Below are 23928 nucleotides of genomic sequence, written 5' to 3' on the forward strand. Positions count from 1 at the left end.
AACGGAAACATCTGAAACACGCAATATTGCGAAATAAGTCCTGCCTTTTGGTAAAGTCATCACATCACACACTTATGACTGCACATGCTCATCGGCTGGACCAACTCATTTGAGAATAAAAATAACAGGACAGTTCATGTCAGAAATTGTTGTCGATTCAAAATATTGAGATTTTGCTATTTCCTCATTCAAGTAGATAATAGTTGGTCATGTATGGCTGCCGGATGTGATGTAAATACCTGCTAAGTGAACTGACTTTTCTTGATAGAGACTTTGCTAAAGCATATGCTTAATAGGTCACAGTTCATTCCCACCATCGATAGATTCTGATTCATAAGACTGGCCAGAACTGACATAGATCTGTACAGCTTATCCCCCTGACTTCAGCTGCTGACAGTCTGCTCTCTAAGCAGATGAGTGAGGGTTAAGTGGCTTTAGCTCAGTGAAGAATGAGGCTGATGAGAGCAGACTAACCAATACTCAAGGCACATCCAGTTAGATGCACAGGGCAGATGGAACTGTGTATGTGTATCTAATCAGCTTACGACCACATATCCACCCGACCGCCTGTGAGGGAACCCTTGGGTCAGGCAGTGACATACATTGGCGGCTGCTGTGCTTTGTGGTTTACATCAACACACCACATGCCCTGCACTGTAAAAATAAAAGGGAAAGGTTGTGCATTAAGATGGTCTTATTTTTCTTGCTTAGTTCTGCAGATTTGAATTTGTTTGTTCATGAAATGCAAAACGTCTCATTCACCCAATAAACTGAAAAAATATTTCTCATTTGGTCACCTTTTCATTCTTTCATATGGTTTTAAATGGCTCTTATTATGTAATATACTCTAAAATAATAATAATAATAATAAAAACAGCTTGTGAAGCAGAAGCAGCACACATAAACTTCAATAATGGTGACAAGTCAACAAACCTCAAAAGTAAAATTTATAACATCACCAAACATATCTAGCAAAGATAACAAAAACAACATCATCAGCATAAATATAGCCAGTAAACAGCACAAAATAAAGCTAACTGCATAATTTTTACATGCTACAGTGAATGCAAAGTGCATCCACACTGCAAATTCAGCAACATTGTTCACAGTACATTTGGGAGACTTTCATTTGTCTCACGTTTTATAAAGATTCAAAGTAATTCACATTTCTCATTTGCAATTTAAAAATCCTCTGGATAAAATCTAATTCCTTTTTTCACAGCCTCACTGGTGCAATCCCAAAAAAGTCACTACACACTAGTCTGATCTCTGTGATGTGTTTAATATGTGATCCCATTGTAATATCTAGAGAAAGCAGGGGAGCAATGAACACCCTAGTAACTGATTACTAGAGCATAATGCAGTAAGTTATGAAACTGTAACTAAACAAATTCTTCTCAGTATCCAGAAGTGAAAATTAAAATACATCGCCGGAGGCTCGTAGGTGTAGAAGTGTTTACTGTACTTTGTGTGTTCCTGAGTAAAGCAGCTGGTGTAACAGTAAACACTGTATGAGTGCACATTTCCCTCAGCGTCTCTATCATCCATCTACATGAGTTCACTGCATTCACCAAAAAACACACTTCACCCCAAGCCACCTCACTAGGGAACAGCATTATCCTAAATCTTACTCATCCTTACACCAGTTTCATTTTCTTGGATTAAAATGGGAGGTTCTTCAATAAAAATTAATTGGACTGTAGAAGATGCTGTTAATCACACCTCTGGCCTCTTCATCTTCTTCTAAAATGGTCACATCCCTCTCTCCTCTCCATGGCTGTAATTCTCTACTTGTCTGCTCAAGGTTGGTCATAATTCAAAGGTGAAGGGGGCAACAGGCTGCTGCTGTAACAGAGCCTCAGACTCATCCTCAGGAAACAATATTTTACAAAGTATATGTTTGGAAGCAGAGGTTGCATCCTTAAAGAGATAAAAAAAAAAAAAAAAATCTTTAAAAAAAATAAAGATTCTGTCATATGCTAAGTCTTTGGACTCAGATGACTTTCACTCTATAGCCAAAAGCATGATAACATTTTTAATGAAAATAAATTGTTTCAATTAAAAGTTTCTGCTGTAAGTTAACACAAAATATTAGCAAACCCACCTTCACAGCTTGGGATAACAACATCTGTTCAGTTCAGGTTTGGATTTTACCTCATGTTAGGCTGTATCTGCTGCCTTTATATTCAGTCCTCTCCGTCTCAAGGGACAAAAATTTGTAATCATATTCAGAATGACATCTGTTCTGGATCTTTATGTAAAGTGGCTTTCAAATATGTTGCACCCTGGATTAAAATGTCTTTTTCAGTAATCTAGGTGAAGTTTTAAACTACTAAATCATACAGAGAATAAACAACTCACAATTTGTTTTCAAAAACATATCTTTATTGACATCTTCAAAGGACCGATTTTGCATTCGACTCTTTCCGAGTCAATGGTAAACTTCAGAGAACAAGCAGAACCACCATGTTACCCTTGGTTTGTACCTTTTTGTGTATTCTTTTTGAATGTGCTGGCAGAGCAATGTATTTCAGTCAATACATGTTTTGCATTTACCTCTTCATGCATTTATGGCTATATTTAGATTGCACAGTCTAGGGGGAAAAATATTTTGATTATTGTGCATTTTTTTAATAAAGCAAATCTTTCTCTCAAAAACTCTCAACCAAAAGTGAACATTTGTGTGGCTTCATGACTTGTCTATGTGCACGTTCAACCAACTTCCATCAAAATTGCATTTTTCTCTTTGTAAGGCTTTCCTTTCTCACTACAGGTGTGAGAACTCTGCAGTAAACTGATTTAACAGCTTTGATTCCCCTGAGAGTATTGAGCCAAACACTCTTTCTCTCAGTTCTGTCAGCTCTCAAACCTTACCTGTCTTACACAACTGTTTAAAACATAACCTATCCAAAACACAAAAATAGGCAGAAGGAACAGTCACAAACAAAACCCACACAAATCATACATAAACATTAAGCTGAATGGAATGTACGTCCATATGTTTTGGAATGCATGTTTGAGAAGTGCACATCGTGCAACTGTGCTTTGCCACATAATACAGCTGTACATCCACGTGTGCATGCTGACAAGAGGCTTTCACATGCTTATATTTTGAACTTCTAAACTTATATTCAACATTAACAGTCTACCAGCCATGTTTGCAGAGGAGCAGCGCCTCTGTAGAAGCTCTAAATTCTTCACAGTATCATAGCCTCGCCTTCAGAAAAAAAGTCTACACTGAACATCTGACGCACTTGTGAATTTGACACCTAAGAAGCAAAAGTGTGTGTACAGTGAGCAGGGGTTCGTATGTGTCTCAGTTTCTACATGTGTGCACTTTAGGACTTTGCATGCTGTGTCTCTGTTCTAGGTGTGGCTTATTAAACACGTCCCTGAGGTCTTACTACCACCGAGACCAAACGATGACCTCATAAACAAGCATCCTAAATAGGTTCATTCATTCTTCAATTCTTCAAAGATTTCTAAAACTAGAAAGTACCTGCTTGATTTCCAATACTATGAACACAATGGTTCCTACAGGAATTAGCTTAGGCCACGGGTCCGACAGCACTGCTGTTAATACAGACTTTGTACCTGAACGGCACCAGCACAGCAGATCGACTGCTGCTTTCATCATTCTCATCACCATCCACTCTTTTAGTGCCTTTAGCATTAATCTTATTGCTTAAAATCAAAATGTATCAAAGTCACAGTGCTGAGTCTGTAGTATTCCGCATCTAGAGGTACGTTATCCTTGCAGATAATCAGATACTCAAAAAACGACAGGATGTATCTATGTATGTTACAAACATCATGAACATTATCCATATAGTAAGGCAAATACAAACGAAACAAATATTTGTCAGAGCCTTTAAACATCTTCAAACAAGAACATAATAAATATAAGGTGTGTGATAGACATCAGCTGAATACTACAGCAAGTCTCTGTCTTATTTATATTGTCTCTGTCCGAGTAGACAACCAGAGAGAAGCTTCTAGACATTGGAGATGTTTTGTGATGCATCCCGTGCTTGTCGAATACCATAGAGCCACTTAATGACACGTGCGTTCCTCTCGATGACCGAGATGCCATAAGGAACACGCTCACTGGGCTTTATAGGCCCATCGTCATCATCCTCCTCCTCTTCCTCTCCTCGTCGTCCATCCCCACCGTCCCCACACTCTGAGCTAGGCGTACTGACACTCCGGAGCTTGGAGACCGAAACAATGTCTGAATTTGCCCGGGCAAACCGCTCCACGCCACCCATTCCTTCCACCTCATCTGGGTCCAGTCCACAGTAGTTGAAGAAGCGCTCCAGGTCAGCTGTGGCGCGAGAGTAGCGGTCGCTCAAGTCTGACTTGGAGCGGTGGAGAGAGGGATGCTTCCGGGTTGAACCGGGACGTGACCCTCGAGAGCTGGCTGAGGAAATGCGGGTGAAAGCGGGGGAAGCCGGGGGTAAAACGCCAGGGCGTAGAAGCAGCGGGCTGGGGGGTATGCAGGGGGATGCAGGGTGAGTTCCCGAAGGTTTCTGCTGTGTGGGAGGTGCCTGTGGCTGGGCTATTTGTGGTTGAGCTACTTGAGCTTGTCTAGGTTTGGGTTGAAGAGGCAACCTCTGAGGTTTCCTGATCTCTGCCTGTGGTCGCACATCCACCCGTCGTACAGTTACGGAGTTGGGGGTCCCATAACTACCTTGTGGTACCAGCCGGGGAGCTCTGGCTGGGACCGGAGGTGGCCTTCGGCTGGGCTCAGCACGTGAGGACTGATTGTTAAGAGGAGAGGAGGTGCGAGAGGAGTTGGACGTTGAGCCAAGGTGTGGTTTGAAGTTAATGCAGTGCTGAGGTTCTGCAGACTCTCCACTACCAACACTCTGACCTCCGGAAGAGGGTGAGGAGGCTGAGGGAGAAGGAGAGGATGGGGTAGGTGAAGATGCAAGTGGTCCATCGCAGACGTTGATTAGATTATTGAGTACTTCAAGGTTGAGTTGTGGTCCTCTGCTCATGCCATGGTCCGATCCTCGGTTCTCCGTCTCAAGTTGGCGCCGAGTAATCTTCCTTGCTGGTGGAGTGTTTATTCTGCACTGCATCATCATGCTTTGTGATAATAGCGGTTTGCGGATGATTGGGGGTTTCACCGGTTCTTGTTTATTGAGTGCTACTTGCTGACTCTTTACGTACTTGGCCTTGTCTGCTTCCAGGCGCTCAACTGCACTCAGCTTCCGCGTTCCTGGTTCGGGCACTCTACGGAAGTAATCCGGGCCTTTGTTGAGGATTCGGAAAGGCATGGCAGAGGTGAAGGGACCCCCAGTAAGACGGCCATCTGTGGGACGAAGGGTCTCCACTGGCATGATTGTAAGCAGTGAGATTAATTTAAGAGGTGAAATGCAGGCTAAGGGTCAAAGTTTCGGTTGCGTTCAAGAATGTCTTGCAGTCCCAAGAAAGACTTTTGTAGTCACAGGTCTCTTTATTTCTTTTCCTTTGTATTTTAAGTTCTTTTTCCCCACCTTCAACGACCCCTTTAACTTTCTTACCAGTCTGAACACTCCTGCTGCTGTTACTCCACTCTTTTTTTGTGTGCTGGCCTCTTCCTTCTATTATCTGTTCTCTCCCCAGTCCGGCTCATTGAATAGAGGCCCGTGGGATGGGGTCATAAAGGGTCGCATTCCACATCAGTCCGGCTGAGTGACCCACCAGGACGGAGCAGATCCTGAAGCGAGCTCCTTGCAGCTGAAAGGTTAGCAGAACAGTTCTGGTGAAACACGGTGACTCGGTTCCTTCCTCTCAAACTCCAGACGTCCCAGACTTGTAAAACACTCCTTAAAAATCCTATTCTCTTTTTCTTGTAATCCTGGACTCTTTTCCTGGAGGAAGGAGAGAGAAATAAAGATGCTGTCAGACATGGGTAGGCAAAGAGAGGACCTCCTCTCGCTCCCTCTGCTTCACACATATAACTGGAGTACTCTAGGGCGAATGGAGGCAGACGTTTGGTTTTAATGCACTGTCTGGCCCCTCCCACTACAATCTTAAAGCCTCCAGATGCTGCATGTGCGAGCAGCCAATCAGGAAAGAGAAAAGAGTTCCAAGCACAAGAGGAGGAGAAAGGAGTATGCCAGAAGCCAATCTCTGATTTGTCTAAGGTTGGAAAGCGGACCAATTGCACCCTTCCCCCCACTCACAACAAACACTCCTACTGAATTTTCATTCAAATGTGATTCTTTGAAAAGAAACAAAAAAAGAAAAGGACAGAGCTAAAGAACAGCTGCAATCTTTTATATTCAGTTGCATCAAATAGTGGCATTTTATGAAAATATTTAAATGTCCTCCTCCACTTGTTCAGTGTTCATGAGCACACAAAGGCGCTTTGTGTAGTATCTTTACAAAGTACATTATAGGCAGATTATCATCTTTTATATTCTGGTCTCAGACTAGATCTAGGCCAAGGCTCATTTAAATCCGTCTGAAACTCTCATGAGCATGCATACAGCTTGTCTCAGAAAAGCTAGTTTTATAGTAAAACCCTCTTACCTTCAGATTTTAAACAGAGTACTGTTCTCAAATCTGTGCTAGCTCAAATTTAGACATTTCCCTCACTCTCCTTCTCTCTTCATCACAACTTCTGATGCTTTTATATTCCTCTTGATCCTCATTGTCAAGGGAGTAAAGGCAATTTGCCTTTTCCCTTCCCTATTCTCCTTTTCGTTACAGCATTAAAGGTTTGGATTACATCATCAACAGCGCTGAGAGGCTTGTTCCTTGGCGTTCATCATCATCATCATCATCATTATATTCAAATACACATTTTTAATTAATCTTTTTATAGCATGACTTCTAGTCTGGGCCCTCATCCCCTTTATGTTCCCCCTCCCTTTCTTTTACTAATAAGATAGAAAAGACTTAATACAATAGAAAGAATCCTCCAACCAAGCAAAAGTTCATTTGAAATCATAAATATAGTCTTAAACTAATTGCAAAACAGAGTGAACTGCCTTTAGAGAAACCTGCTAATAACCTTTCTGACATCTGCCAGAAAGACTTAACAATAAATAGCCTAAAAAAAAAAAAAAAAAACTAAAATTTGACCCCATTTACTTTCCTAATACATGTTGCTTGTATTATTGTGAACATTTAATCAGTTTGGCTTTATTACAAATGTTAATCAAATTTTAGTAGCTTGCTCTTCCTCTGACATTTCAGGGTCCAATTGTTCAGTTTAACTTCAATGTAATGCTGATTATCATTTAAATATGTAAAATGGGAACATTTCATATTAAAATGTCTCGATTTTTCAGCGTTATTTGCTGTTAACTGTTGCTAATACTTCCATTCTGGTTTATAAATCATTCCCATATGTGACTCGTACATGACTAAGTTAAAAGTAGGTTACCACTGATGAAATGTCTTGTGTTGTGTTTTGTGATTTTTTATTTAATTTGGATTTTTTATTAATGCTTGGCACAATTCTGACTGTTATTGTGTCTTATAAGAGGCTTATGGACAGAGTAATGCAATAAATGCTTATCCAGGTCAAATTCTGTGATGGATTTAGATGATGCACACACACATACAGCTGTCTCTCAATGGCCAGGCTTTTAATAGAAGGCACAGTTGCTCAGGACCCTGCTATGCTGTTAGGGGTGATGCAGCTCTAGTGTCCAAAAGTCAAAATGGATCATCATTCTTTCCCCTCCACATCTCTGTATTCCCCTCTGCTACACCGGCCAAACACCAATATAGAAGAAAGCTCTTCCACAGGGACCATAGACCACAAGCATGAAGGCTTGTACATATATGGATAACAATTAAAGCTAGCAGAAATTCTAGGCTTGTTAAGTCATCAGAGCCCTTTCTCAAAACTATTTAATTACTTCAGGCATCAGTGAGATAAGCAGACAGATAAACACCCTATGCAACATCCAAATGTGGTTCCAACTTAAACTATATACTAAAGATAAAGATTTTCTGGAACATTATTAAAGGGATCGTTCACCCAAAAATGAAAATTCTGTCATTAATTGCTCACCCTCATGTTGTTCCAAACCCGTTAAGACCTTCATTCATCTTCAGAACACAAATTAAGATATTTCTGATGAAATCCGACAGCTTTCTGAACCTGCATTGACAGCAAAGCAGCTACCACATTCAAGGCCCAGAAAGGTTGTAAGGACATCATTTAAACAGTCCATGTGACATCAGTGGTTCAACCTTAATTTTATGAAACCACGAGAATACATTTTGTGCACAAAAAGTGAACTTTGCACATGGACTATTTTGACAATGTCCTTATCACATTTCTGGGCCTTGAACGTGGTAGATCCCTTGCTGTCTGTCTATGCAGGATCAGAAAGTTCTCAGATTTAATTAAAAATATCTTAATTTGTGTTCCAAAGTTGAACAAAGGTCTTACAGGTTTGAAATGACATAAGGGTGAGTAATTATTGACAGAATTTTCATTTTGGGTGAACTATCCTTTTAACTTTAACAGTATTTTAATTTTATGGCTGGTAACCTTTAAATGGCTGCTACTAAAAGTATATAATAGTTTGTTAAAATAAAATAGGCATGAAATCAAATCGCTTTAAACATGAAAAATCATTTTCAAGATTACATTTAACTGTTTTTAATATGCAAATCAATAACACAGGGAAAATTAACATGCAAATAAATATCCAAAGTTGGCCGATATGCATCCAAAATGGTCAGATACAAACAAATGCTTAAAATAGATCTCTAATATTGGCAGATAATATGCATACCAAAATTTTGTACATTTCTAATCCATACAGAACTTAACCTGAGCTTAAGCAATGATAAAAATAAAGTTCTCCCATGCAGACTGTAATAAGCAGGGTTTAGTTCTCAATGTTGGGTTGCAACCCACCAGCTGGGAACCACAGTTTAGAGCAATGATATACTCAGTCCAACAGAAGTTGAAATCTTCTCATCTTACAGCACACAGGGATCCCAAAACCATTAAAGTGTTTAGGTCTCATGTAAAATAAGATTTCCAAACAGAAGCAAACACACAGTGGAATGTAAGGGCCACAGGGGTGAGGGTGGCACGAACAGCCCACAGCTATGGGCACAAGCGTGGTGTGAACTGATTGAGATAACAGAAGCATTTCAGCGCTGAGCCAACTGGACCCAGAACACCGAGGACGTGAGAGCCAAGAATACACACACTTAGAGCCACACACACCCACGTCAGACTGCCACAACCACAGAAACACACAGGAATCTCCAAAGCAAACCTTGCTGGGCACAAAATAAAGATCTGGTTTTGATTTCTGAAAGCTGATGTAATTTTCCCCACAGTGTTTAGCGGTGAACTGGATTGTTGAGCCACAAAAACGTGAATGGAAAATGTTTGCTAACAGCTTGAGCATGGCATGTAACAGTGATTTTTTTTCTGGGTGTTTTTAACCTGAATGAATATGTAATGTTCATTTTATTAGTGTTTAATGATTTGAGGTACACTAGATGAAGGAAAATGTGATGCAAATAAGCTTAGAGTAAAATCCATGGACAAATGCACTGGGAGACAGTGGGTCAAGCACGGTGGTCTACAGTTGCAGGGAGAAAGTAAAAAATTACCTAATTTTGGCTGAAAGAAACTCTGCATTATAATTAGAGGGGAACTCAGTGTGGGTCTGAGTATGAGTGGTGTTTTTATGATGTTTTTAGATTTATACTGCGACAACAGATCCAACATGAAAGATACATGTGAGTGGGGAAAATAAAAAATAACAAGGAACAAAAAATGCACTTTGGGAAAGAGAAGAATAGTAATGGTAATGCTTGCCCTAGTTATAGAGTTGTCAGGCTTGGAGCGCTGATGAGTAGCTTCTGGATGTCAAATTGTCTATGTAGAGGTACGACTTTGTGACTGGAGACTGACAGCTCTAAATAGATCAAAACCTACATTTCCTGCTCGTAGCAGCCTGGAAGGATTCACTCTAAGTCACCTGTGCAATGTTACAGTTGTGCTCCTGTTCCCCAGGCTACATACTTTCCATCCTTTAACGTGTCAATATTGCAGGAAGCTCTTGTGAATCTCTTCAGGTATTAGGTAAGGACTGAGCGTAGAAGATCTGACGTCACTACTATGAGTAACGAGGGAATTCAGGAATCTCTCCCAACTGGAAACATGAGGCATCCTGCTGACTAAGCGGATGTTATGCAAGGAAAAGAGAGAACGAATGTGTAGATCAAAATATCACAACCCTGTGTAGTAAAGAGACATGGTAAGGTAAATATTACCTTTGCAGGGTCTTTTTTTGCATGCCACCAAAAGAGGAATGTGATAAGGAGAGCCAGATAAGAAGAATTCTAGACAAGCCCCCATAAACTACTATTCAGCAACAAGTAGCTAAATATTATGTGACAGTTCTCAACTGATTTATTGATATCGGCTTGTTTCAGAGTAAATGTGCCCTACAGATGAACCTCACTTAAAAAGATTTGACCTCTTGCACTATACACTGTAGGTGTTAGGTGTAAGTACAAGCTAACTAGCATCATTCCCAAGGGTTTTCCCTGATGGCTTTTACTGCAGTAAAAGAGTCAGACCTCTCACTCAACTCACCTCAGAGACCACGATAAAGACGCCCCAGAGGATTCAAGCCTTTAGTCTGATAACCTTTCACACTGCCTCCATCCGTAACTACCACAAAGCTCCATCGGTGATGGACAGCTGGTTATAGAGTGTTTTAAACAGCCTTCTCTTCTCAATGTGTGGCAACGTACAGCACAGCTGTTTCCCCTCCGTCCACAGCAGGCCAGGATGACCTCTCAACACAACATCATTAGATAGAGCTGGTATTGTACTAAACGGCCCACGGTTAGACCAGGATACAGCTAACACTGAATGTCTGAATGAGCCCTGAGGATATTATCATCATTCATGTCCCATTTATAATGTCAGCCAATATGTGGATCCCTAAAGTTGTAAACACAGTTGTCCTCAATGCCATTTCTGACACTCAGAGTTTGCCCAAATAAATTAGGGCATAGCAGACTTCTGTTGATTTCAAGAAATATAAATATATTAAATAAATTTATAATTACTACAGACTAACTCAAAGCATAAATAGCATTTTTTTAGAATTACTTATAATAAATATATATGGGGCTGTACTTGATTATTTTGGTAACAATTTTGGTAATAAATTATTTTTGATCTGTCAAGTAATTCTTTAGTAAGTCAGATTAAAAAAAAAATATTTTCTGTATTTTATTAAAAGAAAAACCATGTTATTTCACTGTCATCACTCAAAGGTTGTGTATTTTATGTAAAAAAAGCATACAGTTTGCAGAAAGGCAGTTGTAAAACATCACCATATTTGAAATGATAAGAAAAAAAAATAAAAATCACATTATTTCATTATCAATTAATTGTTGCTGTCTTAATACTAATTATTTAATCTATTAATCATGTTTTTGTGTATCTTACATATTTATATCTTTTCCATCATATTGGGGATATTCATTTTATGCCTAAAAGGTATTTCAGATTAATTGGCCTGCCTATAATATCAATTTATCATTAGTAGAAAAACGTACAAAGTAATGTAAACTAATTACAGTTATCCACTTAAATGTGCCACAAAAGCACGTTAAAAAGAAAACATACAGAGAATAGGATCGGTCCGTTCCTCCATCTCTCATGTTGACTGTAATAAGATAATCAGATGAGAGCAAAAAGTCCATCTGCCCTTCATGAGCCAACCACAATGTGACCATAACTTCCCCACATTTCCCTCCATCCATCACTTTAAAACTTCAAATCAGAGAAACCATATTAGATCAAATCAGATCCCTGGTGTTTCCAGATCACAGCAGATCAGGACGCTCACACAGCACAGCGCCGCTCAGATAAATGTATTTGACCCCAGAGACCTGGGTGATCTGTCACTTACACGACTATTAGTGATTTATGTTTTCCACTGGATAAAGCTCTGCAGTACCAGCTGCACATTTGAGGAAGAACACTGCGGTGTCAGAGGTCACTTTAAACTCTCAACCCAGTACTGTTCAACCTTCCTGGCAACATCCTCACAGTGCTGTCAGCGGTAAAAAGAGAGATGCACCACGCTGTCATATTGATCAAGCAAAATGCCCTGATCATCCCCTAATTACAACCATAGCAACCTTGTCTCTGTCAGACTCATCTCAGGAATCTATGACCCTGGGGTCCTCTAAATGGACCCTGACCCTGTGGCCCACCTCAGGCCTGACAAAGTAAAGCTGAGAAATGTCACTCACACATTCTCAACACTAAAAGACACATGCACACTCATGCCTGCCACACACAAGCATATTTGTGTGGACACAGTGTGTAATCAGAGAGATGAGATGGTTCAAGCGTCAGCCCAGAGTGTTGTTTTTACCTTCTTCCACCGCTGTTAACAATTCTGCTTTCCCACAGTCACACACACACTAAAACAAAAGAACAACAAACAACTAGTAACTACGTTTACAAAAACTAGAGCACAACACAAACACAACATCCAAACACACAGAGACAGAGGTCACCTATTAACTCAGTTTGACCAATAACTAAGCCAGGAATGTCAGTGAGTTAATGGATCTCGGAGAGGGAAAGATAGAGAGATAGAGATAATCTAAGACAATATGACAGAAAATCCCTCACAGTTATTATTACACACACACACACACACACTGACTCAGTTCCTCCTTTCTCAATCACTATTGTTTTGACAAACTGTTGACATTGATTTTAGGGATGTATGATGTATCGTATCATATCGGCTATCAATTTTTAATCACTATTTTTTGATATTGGATATTTAATTGTTGATTCTCATTTCACCGGTTTACATTCAAATTACCTTTGGTGTCATCTAACGCTCACTTAAAGTTAATCTTCAAAACACTTTTTAATAAATTCAAAAAAATGAAGCAAATATCAAGATGAATGTCCAGTTTTATGTACAACTGTACATCAAATAAAAACCTCACAGACATCCACTTTTTTAAAGTTTTTTATAGAATGTCATATGGGTTTTATTTGTGTTTATTTGTATTTAATTGTGAAATAAATTGAATTAAATACTCAATGTTTTGCTGATCCTGTATAAACAACCATTATGTCCTACTAGGTAATCAGTCCAGTCCCAGCACGCTCAAATTAGCCTCACTAGACACTCACATCCTTCATAAATGAATGATGAAATGAGAGGATATGAGTTATAAATGAGCCTCACTTTAACTGCTATAACAGTTGAACACAAAATAACACAAAAGGAAAGTTAGGGAGATAAATAGACAAAAAAAACTAAAAAAAACTAAAAAAAAACTAATATAAAGCAGAGTTCAAGACGGTCAACACAAACTAACTGCAGAAAGCATGAGACTAATCCACTAGTCTATAGATCACTGGATTTCTGTTACAGGTTGCTTAACTTACCAGGACAAGTGTTTTCCAAGAGCAGGATGAAGCTCTCAGGCTGTCGAGCCTTTTGAAGAACGGAGCTCAGCAAAGAGTCGGCGCTCCAGTGAATTTGTGTGAGAGTCTGTGTGTGTGACTGACACGGCAACTCAAATACTTCTCCTCCTCCTACTCCTCCCTCTTTCCTACATAGCTCCTCCCAGCCAACTCTTTCAGGAAGAGCTGGACTGGAGAAATACAAGCAGGAAGCGCAACTCTTCCGTACAGACACATGACCAAATGAATATGTGTTTGTGTCTTATTTACTCCACAAATCCTTTGCCTATTCTTGGTCTCGAGAGGTTTCCGATTGGAGTTGTCACTTCCGACTGGTGTTCACCTCCTGGATATTTGTGGCGGTCATTTCCCAAAACAGCTCTCAATCTTTTCCCACGTTCCACCTACTGTAGACTACAGGAGGAACTGATATAAGAGTGTCTGTCGGCTTCATCAAAGTAAAAGGAGTGCTGTGGAAGCCATAAGGAAATCCATTCATTCGGTCTGACAATTTCAGGAAGATCTCTAAGGAATTAACAGACAGACTGAAGAGAATCATCTTGTACCATTTCTGTTCTGGGAAGCAGACCGCTAAGAAGAATTTGTGGTTTCTCGGATCTCAGAATGTGAGTCTGGGTTGAGCATCGCCCTCAAAACACAAGTAAAATCCTGTAAGAGCAGGGAGTGGACTGGATCTAGCTCAAAGTGATGGAAATAAATGAAAGTTACGAAACAAACACTTTTTTTCCCCTCACTCTTCACGCCAGTATCAGAATCACTTTGGAGACTCCACCTCTCCTTTTTTAGTAAGATTAACTAGATTTAAGGAGTGGTTCTGGTTTGGCAGACCACCTTTGTTTGAAGGTGAATGTTCTGCTGAAAACAGATAACATCTGCCATCCAGATGCACAACAAATAAACAATAAACAAGTCAGTCACAAATAGCTCCACCTTTTCGGGTCTATTCATTCAGTCAAGTGCAGGTGTGGATTCTTAGCCAATTCCTCTCCATCTGACTGCCTTTGAAACCCACACCCTCATGCCAAGGGGGCATACATGAGTCCCACTGAATCACAATACCCACAGAATGTCCGCCTGTGGCTATGGTAACAGATCTCTATGGGAATGGCTGAAGCTCTAAGTTGAGGAAAGTGAATCAGGCAGATGCTAACCAAAGGTCTGAAAAAGGAGGGTTAACAACCGATTGACAATTAATTTAATTTATAAAAGGACGCTGATGATTAATCAACTTAGTAGTGTGAAAACACGGTCTATACAGGGATCTAAGTAGGGTTTTTTATTTGTGAGTTTTTGTAATACGATGTTGATAAATAGTGTTCAGTATTGGCCGATACCGATCCGATACCAGTGAAGTTTTTTTTCCCCATTTAAAAAAATGTAGAATTTGTATATCTCTGTGTGTGGAACTGATAATCATTCTTTCACCATCTACTAGATACAGACTACTTCATTATAACGAAAAATAAAATAAACAATAAATATGAAAAAATATAGACCTATGCATATTCATAATCTACGAATGACTGACAACCACGGGGTAGAAAAGAGTTTGTGTGAACTTTAATGTAAGGACTTAAATATTCATATGTAGCTCACATTAAGCCAGTGGTTCTCAATCCCAGTCATCGCGCCCCCCAGCTCTGCATATTTTTCACGTCTCTCTTTAACATAACTGATTCAGATAACCAGCTCATTAGAAGTGAGCTCCGTGCATGAACTGTTTCCATTGACATGCTCCCTACTCCCCGAGCAAGGGAAATCTGTGGAAGTTTACCTCACTTCCCAACATGTATTCACAGATTTGCGCTGCGCAACATCTTCACACACGGACAAGTGTGACATCATATACCTCTGTAAATAAATGCAATTTAAATTCATGTCTCGCACACTTCAATGCACTTTGAATGGAACATATACGTTCGCTTCGAACTGGAATCATGACGGAATGTCCAGTGATGTCCACTTCGCAGGGGACTTACGTTCAAATAGAACAAAGGTCTGAAGCGATAAGAGAAACATACAAAATGTGCAGAGCAGAAGGGTGCAAGGACTGGAATTGAGAACTGCTGCATTAAGCTATCGTATGGATTCAGAAGTAACACAGAATAATTTGCACAATCGAAAAAACTTGAATTGTGTGCTGAGCAGAAGGGTAAGGTGAAAATGCACATTGAACTGCATGTAATATTTGCAACACAGATGTGCACCCCTGGATTGTGAAAACGAAGCAGGCTAAATTTGAAGTGTTGCAACATTTTACTGTCTATAAACAATGATCAAACAGTAACAGAGACCACAACAACAAGCACTATCAGGATTTTTTCCTGCTTTCCCAATCAGGCCAAAACTTGCCCTGGTAATATTAATTAATGTAAATTAATTAATTAAAATGTCAATACTCAGATTTCATAAGCATATTCATTCACAATTACATCTAAAATAGGGTATATGTATAAGGTATTCAGAGTCCTGCACATTAAAATTAACAAACTTAAAATACATTTGAATGAAAATCACCTCTATAGTCTCAACTACAAAAAGATTGTTTACATGGGCTACAATAGTTACTACGTTATCTAATTATTGTATGAACTACTTTCATAACCATCATCAAGTTTTGATGGCCACTGAGTTCTTCTCATGTCTGTCATCAGACTTCCTTTTCTATTTCTATATCTATCTCTTCAAACTTAGTGTAGAGATGAACACCCTGCTTCATCCCTGCCCAAGTTCCTGAAATGTTTACGTTGAAGCTGCTTACGTTGCAGGATCAACACTAACGTTAAAGAGGCTGGCTGCCCTGTGTGCAGTGCCACATTGGTAATGCTGTCAGCATTGATCTGTCTCGGTGCTCATCGGAGCTGCTGAAGAATGGCAGTGTCTTTGAAAGAGGATTATGGAGCAGTGCAGGATTACTACTGCTGGCCATCTTTTATTCTGAAGATCATAGACCACGCTGTAGGCTCTGAACAAGACACACTCACATGGTCAGACTCGCACACGGACATCTCACATGACATACAGACATGTCCAAACGGGCTTTCACACCACTAAATGATGACAAATACACACACACACACACACCCCTCTGTGAACGCACATGTACACATAAACATGATCGAGTGATTAGTCAAACAGTGGTGAAAATGACTGTTTGCCACAATGAGGTCAACTATCACAACAAGCTGTTTACATACTTAACAGCTGCATTTAAATAAACAGTTAAAATTTCCATGTGGGTAACATTTCTTTTCAGAGGACTTTTTAAACACGTCCAGACAGAATCTCCACTGTTTATTTTTTGCATGAAATTCTGCAGTAGGCTATGGATCTACCCAGCTAACAACAATTTGCTAACATTCTCATTGAGTCATTTATTATTAAACCATTTTAAAACATTACGTTTTTTTAAAATGTTTTCAAAAATCATTTTGCAAACTTTATGGTAATGTCACTTTTGCACTGAATGTTCTGAAACTAGTAGCATTCTAAAAACATTAGACAAACATCCAACTAAAACATTTTACAAAACTGAATTTTCTATTAACATTACTGGAAGAATGTTAGTTCATAACTTTAAGAGAACCTTGCCAGAGCATTTGCAAAGGTTCTGTGGATGTTCCCTGTTAGCTGGATGAACAACAATGCAAGGGGTGGAGTGTCAATAGAACTTTCCATTCCGTGGAAATCTACAGAGTTTTCAGCAGAATTCCGTGCAGAGATTATTATGTGTATGTTCAATACAAGTGGATAGTATTGAAAGGATTGTCTGAAGTCGAGCCTGCTTTAACACGTGCACACACACAGAAAAGTTTAAACCGTTTGTTAAAGAGGCCTGGCGAGTCAGCGCCACAGATTTGGAGACGTTACACAAAAACAGGAGCACCTGAGCCCATCAATGCATGGAGAAAGAGGGAGATCAGGGGTGAGTGTACTCTCTGTTGCAGTGTCATACAAGGGAGGAGGCTAGATCCACTCTCTCACGTGCTGAAGGGAAACAAGGCCCTCTGGGAAGGGTGGAGGGCTGGCAGGACTAGTGCTGTTTATCTTGGGAGGGCAGTTTCTAGGGAAAGGCTTGAAAGAGCCAACTCACATTCCTCAGGAAAGAAAAAAAAAAATGGAGATTTAGAAGAGTGTGTGAGGAAAAGAGAAAAGCTTGGTCACGTTTTGAAGTCCAAACGTGGGGAAGCTGTATTTAGTCAATGCATGTGGGCGGTTGATGTGGCAAACATCTTATGGGTCAAAAGCATCATCCAGAGATAAAAATAAGACTAGTTTTATTAGTTGAGTGTGCCAGAGTTGCATTTTTCTGGAATTTCAGTGCTCATATTATATGACTGTAACGATGTTTTTTTTGTAAATAAAATAAAATCTTTATATTTATTCATTTAGCAAATGCTTTTATCCAGGTTGATTTACAAATGAGGAACATCACAAGAACTTTATAATAAAAGTCCACAATATTCAGTAATCAGGTATACAGGAGAAAATCAACTTAAAAAAAAATACAAACATTTGTTGATTAGCAACTATTTCTTAAGTCCATAATAAACAGGGGTTGTGGTTAAATTGGCTCTGTCAGAGAAATGAGTCACACGGTGTGTCACTATAATAAAAGATTCAAACTCCGTTAGAAATGTTTGTGGTAATACTTTTTTTGCTCATTGGAGAGGAAAAAATTATTAAGGACTTGACTCAAGATCTCTGTGTTCTATGGAAAGCCTATATCTGCTTTAGTCAATAAAAAAATTAAAAAAAAAAAACTTTATATCTTTCAGCAGCATGATACATAAAAACGTCATGTGTAATTGGGAATGCTAAAACAATTCTAGGCAAGTTCAAATGGCCACAGATTGAGGAAACTGCATGAACCATTATGTAAGTCATAGGGAACACAGTCACAATCTTATATATATTCTGCAGGGGCTTGCTTGTGTGTGTGTGTGTGTGTACTGGTATATATGGTTTATGAGGACACAAATGTGCATAATGACATGGGTACTGCAACATAAACATGGTTTATGAGGACACTTCCTGTCTTAAAAAAAAAAAAAAAAACAGTGTTTTATGAAATTCAAAAATTGCCAGTAGTTTCCTGTAAGGGGTAGGTTTAGGTGTAGGGCCATAGAAAATACAGTTTTACAGTATAAAAACCATTATGCCTATGGAGAGTCCCTGTAAACAACAAATGCAAGCATGTGTGTGTGTCCCATTATCAACCCATCATCTACTTAGAAATCACAAAATAAACTAGACCTCTTGTTTTTACATTGATGCCTATTCAAACACTTCACTGATTCAATATTTTGTTCCAAATGAATCATCAACAACAGAGTTTTGGAAAGTTTAAGATCACTCAGAGAACCCAAAGTGTCTCAGATTTTCTCTAATCTTCTCAACTCTGCTGAGCATAGGATCATTTTATCCGCTGGAGCCCTGAGGGCGTCAAATATCACAGAAAGAGCTGTGGTGCTTTGAATGGATTGCTGAGTATGTGGGTTATGACATAGTGGGTATTTTGCGGTTGACATGGTATGTGTGTGTATGGTTTGAGAAAACAGACTTTGCTCTGGAGGAGACAAAGAACATGCAGACTACAGATTAATCTTTACTAAACAGTAACAGTCCCCGCATTCTCACTCTCTGCTGATAGACCTCTGCTCACCGCTGACAGTCCTAAATTGGAATTTGACTTGCAGCACATCCTGGAAATCCACAAAGCACATGCAGAGACAGAGGAGGCCAGTGAAGTCATGGACCTAGGCTGTGTTATGACATTCAGTCTGATCCCACATTTCACAACACTTTGGAGGATGACTTCCACAAAACTGACATAAGCACTAACAGAGTACAATCTTTTGCCACATGTGGGATGCTGTGGGACTTTACTCTATCCAAATACATATTAGGCATGATTAGTCTTCATTTTCCACGTCTAGTGCACAACTGAGCACACAAACTCTTCAATGAATTCACTGATTGATTAATTCCTAGTGGACATTAGATTTATGTAATGCAGAAAGGGAAAATACAGTCAGAACTGTAATAACCCAATCTTTAAAAAAATTAATTTACGGTATAAACTGTTAATGTTTTATACCTTCATTTGATTAAAATATATTTTGATAATTAATTTGTATTAAATCATAATCCAGAAAAATTAAAACAGACACAAAGAATTTCTGAAAAATGAAAAAATAAATATAGCATTATTGTAGCACTACATAATTATTGTAAAATATTTTTATAAATTATGTTAAAGATTTATAAATTCACTTGTTTATAAAATTTTATTAAACCATTAAAATTGCAAGCACAGAATTTGGGAAAAATAAAGCAGAATTTGGGAAAAATAAAATGGATCTCATACGGCCTTAATGTAATTTTTGTAATTAATTTAAATTGTAAATGGGAAAAAAAATGGCCTTAATGTAATTTTTGTAATTAATTTAAATTGTAAATGGAAAAAAAAAAACAGAAAAAATAACCATTTAGGAAATAATAATATGGACTATGCTGATGACAAAAATTACATCACAAATGTCCACAAGCAGAAACAAACACGGACAAGCGAAGACATACAAAAACATAGCTTAAATATCCTATCAACAAAATAATGAGGTAATGATATGGATGAAAATATTATATAAATAATGTTCTCATGATGAAACAAACACGGACAAGCGAAGACATACATGAAAATACACTAAAAATTCATTATAGCACAAAGAAAAGAGCCACAAGTGCCAGGATACACAGACATAAAATAGCTGTTAATGTTTGTGTGAATACTTTGGGTCTTATCGTTCTAAAAGGTCATTGTGATGCAATTCCCTATTTAGACAGACACTTAATGATAATGCTCAGGCTATCAACTAACAGGGAATAACAAAAACATACTCTAATCCCTTTTCAGTTTCCTCTGCAGTGGAATCAGGTCAGAACGAGTTGTAGCCTATTGATTTTTTTGTTCAGTTTATAGTACAATGTGACTAACCAGAATAATCAAGGTTTTTCGTATAATTTTTTTATTGCTACGTGGCAAACAAGTTACCAGTAGGTTCAGTAGATTCTCAGAAAAACAAATGAGACCCAGCATCATGATGATATGCACGCTCTTTAAGGCTGTGCAATTGGGCAATTAGTTGAATTAGTTGAAAGGGGTGTGTTCAAAAAAATAGCAGTGTGGCATTCAATCACTGAGGTCATCAATTTTGTGAAGAAACAGGTGTGAATCAGGTGGCCCCTATTTAAGGATGAAGCCAACACTTGTTGAACATGCATTTGAAAGCTGAGGAAAAATGGGTCGTTCAAGACATTGTTCAGAAGAACAGCGTACTTTGATTAAAAAGTTGATTAGAGAGGGGAAAAACCTATAAAGAGGTGCAAAAAATGATAGGCTGTTTTCAGCTAAAATGATCTCCCAATGCCTTAAAATGGAGAGCAAAACCAGAGAGACGTGGGAAGAAAACGGAAGACAAACCCATCAAAATGGATAGAAGAATAACCAGAATGGCAAAGGCTCAGCCAATGATCACCTCCAGGATGATCAAAGACAGTCTGGAGTTTACCTGTAAGTACTGTGACAGTTAGAAGACGTCTGTGTGAAGCTAATCTATTTTCAAGAATCCCCCGCAAAGTCCCTCTGTTTAAAAAAAGGCATGTGCAGAAGAGGTACAATTGCCAAAGAACACATCAACTGGCCTAAAGAGAAATGGAGGAACATTTTGTGGACTGATGAGAGTAAAATTGTTCTTTTTTTTGGGTCCAAGGGGCCACAGGCAGTTTGTGAGACGACCCCCAAACTCTGAATTCAAGCCACAGTACACAGTGAAGACAGTGAAGCATGGAGGTGCAAGCATCATGATATGGGCATGTTTCTCCTACTATGGTGTTGGGCCTATTTTATCGCATACCAGGGATCATGGATCAGTTTGCATATGTTAAAATACTTGAAGAGGTCATGTTGCCCTATGCTGAAGAGGACATGCCCTTGAAATGGTTGTTTCAACAAGCCAATGACCCAAAACCACACTAGTAAACGGGCAAAGTCTTGGTTCCAAACCAGCAAAATTAATGTTTATGGAGTGGCCAGCCCAATCTCCAGACCTTAATCCAATTGAGAACTTGTGGGGTGATATCAAAAATGCTGTTTCTGAAGCAAAACCAAGAAATGTGAATGAATTGTGGAATGTTGTTAAAGAATCATGGAGTGGAATAACAGCTGAGAGGTGCCACAAGTTGGTTGACTCCATGCCACACAGATGTCAAGCAGTTTTAAAAAAACTGTGGTCATACAACTAAATATTAGTTTAGTGATTCACAGGATTGCTAAATCCCAGAAAAAAAAGTTTGTACAAAATAGTTTTGAGTTTGTACAGTCAAAGGTAGACACTGCTATTTTTTTGAACACACCCCTTTCAACTAATTGCCCAATTGCACAGCCTTAAGAGCGTGCATATCATGAATGCTGGGTCTTGTTTGTTTTCTGACAATCTACTGAACCTACTGGTAACTTGTTTGCCACGTAGCAATAAAAAATATACTAAAAACCTTGATTATTCTGGTTAGTCACATTGTACTGCTATTATTTTGAACAATACTGTGTATTTTGGTTAGTTAAGTTGTAGTTGTATTCTTTATGTTCAGAGTAAAACAAAACTACCAAGCTGTCTTGTTATATGATCTGTTTCACTTGGATTGGTGACTAAAGATATCCTGTATGTGCAGACATCCAAACACTTATAAGTTTACTTTTCCTGGATTGCATCAAAAAAAATTGCTGGGATTTAATAACACGGGAATCTGTGTGAAAGGTTAAAGAAAATAAACCAAAACATGTTAATAAAGGAAGTTCCTGCGGCCTCCAGGGCCGGTTTCCTTATTAACAAAATGTTCTATCCACTTACTTAAATATAAAAATAGTCCAAAATGCACAGTACCGTGAAATAGATAGGAAGCAGCTGTCACTTCATACTCCTGTGCTGCTGTTTTGTTACTTTAGTGAGCAGTGTAACAGTCAAGGACAAATCACCCACAGTGTGAGGTAACCTTCACTCCAGGACTTGCCCTCGGGCTCCACTTTTAACAAGACTGCACATTAATTTATCAAAGTGACGTTCTGCAGTAAAAGTGCTCATCACCCAAAACTGATTAGGAAGTGAATCGGTTCTTTCGAACAGTTAATATTCAAAGGAAAAGATTCAATGATTCAGGGAATCACGTCATCCCGCAGTGCCTGACATCAAATTATATTATCAATGTAACACTCAACTCATAAAAATATAATTCTCAAGAACACATATACCACCTGTGTTTACATTAAACAACATATTAAAAAAAAAAAACATTTACATCACTTGGAATCATTCAAACCATTTGTGAACCGATTCAAAAGATTCACTAGAGCAAATTTCCTGAGATACATATCTTTGTAAGCATTACAAAACACATTTGATCTAACTGAATATGCTCAATCAAAATTTTACAAAATAAACTGCGTGATTAACATTTTCGACCGTTGCGAGCATCGTCTATTTTTAATACTTATTCGACATTAAATATCCGTTAAACTGGAGTAAATTTTTAGAAAGTCTTTTCAGCATTTAAACTGATGCTATCGTTTTTGGTTTCGAATAATCCAAAGTGTGATAATCTTTGGACTATCATAAACATTGAGTCTTTTTAGCACTCACCTCAGCAGCGACACTTTCCAAAGGAAAAAGACAAATCTAACTAGGCTGTACCGTATGCATTTTGTGCTAAAATATCTTCGAGAGAAAATGTGAGAGTACCTACATTTTCATGAAGCCTGATAGCCGATTTAATTTCTGCGGGGAATATACCACTATCAGACCATTATATTTGGTGGGTGTAGTGTTATTGTGTTTTTAAAAAATGGACGAGGACGGTAACACATGCTTTAATTTACCACACAAATATATGTATGGAGTGTCTATAGATGTTCTTACAATAAAACAAAAATATTGTTTAGGACAAGAGAGCGGGTTAGAGTGTCTGCACTCTGTGCGAACACCCCTAATACTGCAAATAATAGTATGAGCCGAATCCCGCCATTGGTCGCGTCCCAGTTTGGAAAACGCAGGACAGTTTCCAAGGTAACCGCCCCTCAGTGTGTACGTATTACGTAATTGTTTTGCCTCCCTAAAACTCATGGTTAGTAACTAATAAAATACATTTGGGGGAAAAACATTGGGTTTTATTCTGGCATCTACTTCGGAGCATTCACATTCATTTTTCCATTCTGTCAAGGCCTGGATAATTTAGCCAACATTTTAACCTTGTGATTTGACGGTGATGTTATGTCAGCAATAATAAAAACACGGTTAGGTGCAAGGAGAGGAGGCTTTGCAAGCCGAATACAAAAAAAGAGGAAGGTACTTTAGAAATGTAAATTTATTTCAATTCTGGCCTAAATTAATTTTTGCAGCCCAGTTAGACAAGAG

The 23928-nt window shown here is 38.7% G+C and overlaps 1 protein-coding gene across 4 annotated transcripts; it reads right to left on the bottom strand.

Annotated features, from left to right (window-relative positions):
* Positions 1-2367: 2367 nt before the first annotated feature.
* LOC109088209 (protein FAM110B-like) lies at positions 2368-23311 on the bottom strand. Of its 4 annotated transcripts, none has more exons than XM_042751021.1 (2): positions 23158-23311; positions 2368-5858 (listed from the first exon to the last, which is right to left on the bottom strand). In XM_042751021.1, exon 2 carries the CDS (start codon positions 5343-5345, stop codon positions 3996-3998), a length of 1350 nt encoding a protein of 449 aa, XP_042606955.1. In that variant the 5' UTR covers positions 5346-5858; positions 23158-23311; the 3' UTR covers positions 2368-3995. The 4 variants fall into 4 exon arrangements, with proteins under 4 accessions (XP_042606955.1, XP_042606958.1, XP_042606957.1 ...); XM_042751024.1 differs by having other exon boundaries at positions 23261-23283; XM_042751023.1 differs by lacking the exon at positions 23158-23311 and adding an exon at positions 22405-22592.
* Positions 23312-23928: the final 617 nt, after the last annotated feature.

Source organism: Cyprinus carpio, chromosome B23, assembly GCF_018340385.1.
Source record: "Cyprinus carpio isolate SPL01 chromosome B23, ASM1834038v1, whole genome shotgun sequence".
Classification (NCBI taxonomy): Eukaryota; Metazoa; Chordata; class Actinopteri; order Cypriniformes; family Cyprinidae; genus Cyprinus; species Cyprinus carpio.

Bases quoted from the DNA above. Each gene is read 5' to 3' on its own strand.
- LOC109088209 (XM_042751021.1), bottom strand. From the start codon at position 5,345: ATGCCAGTGGAGACCCTTCGTCCCACAGATGGCCGTCTTACTGGGGGT.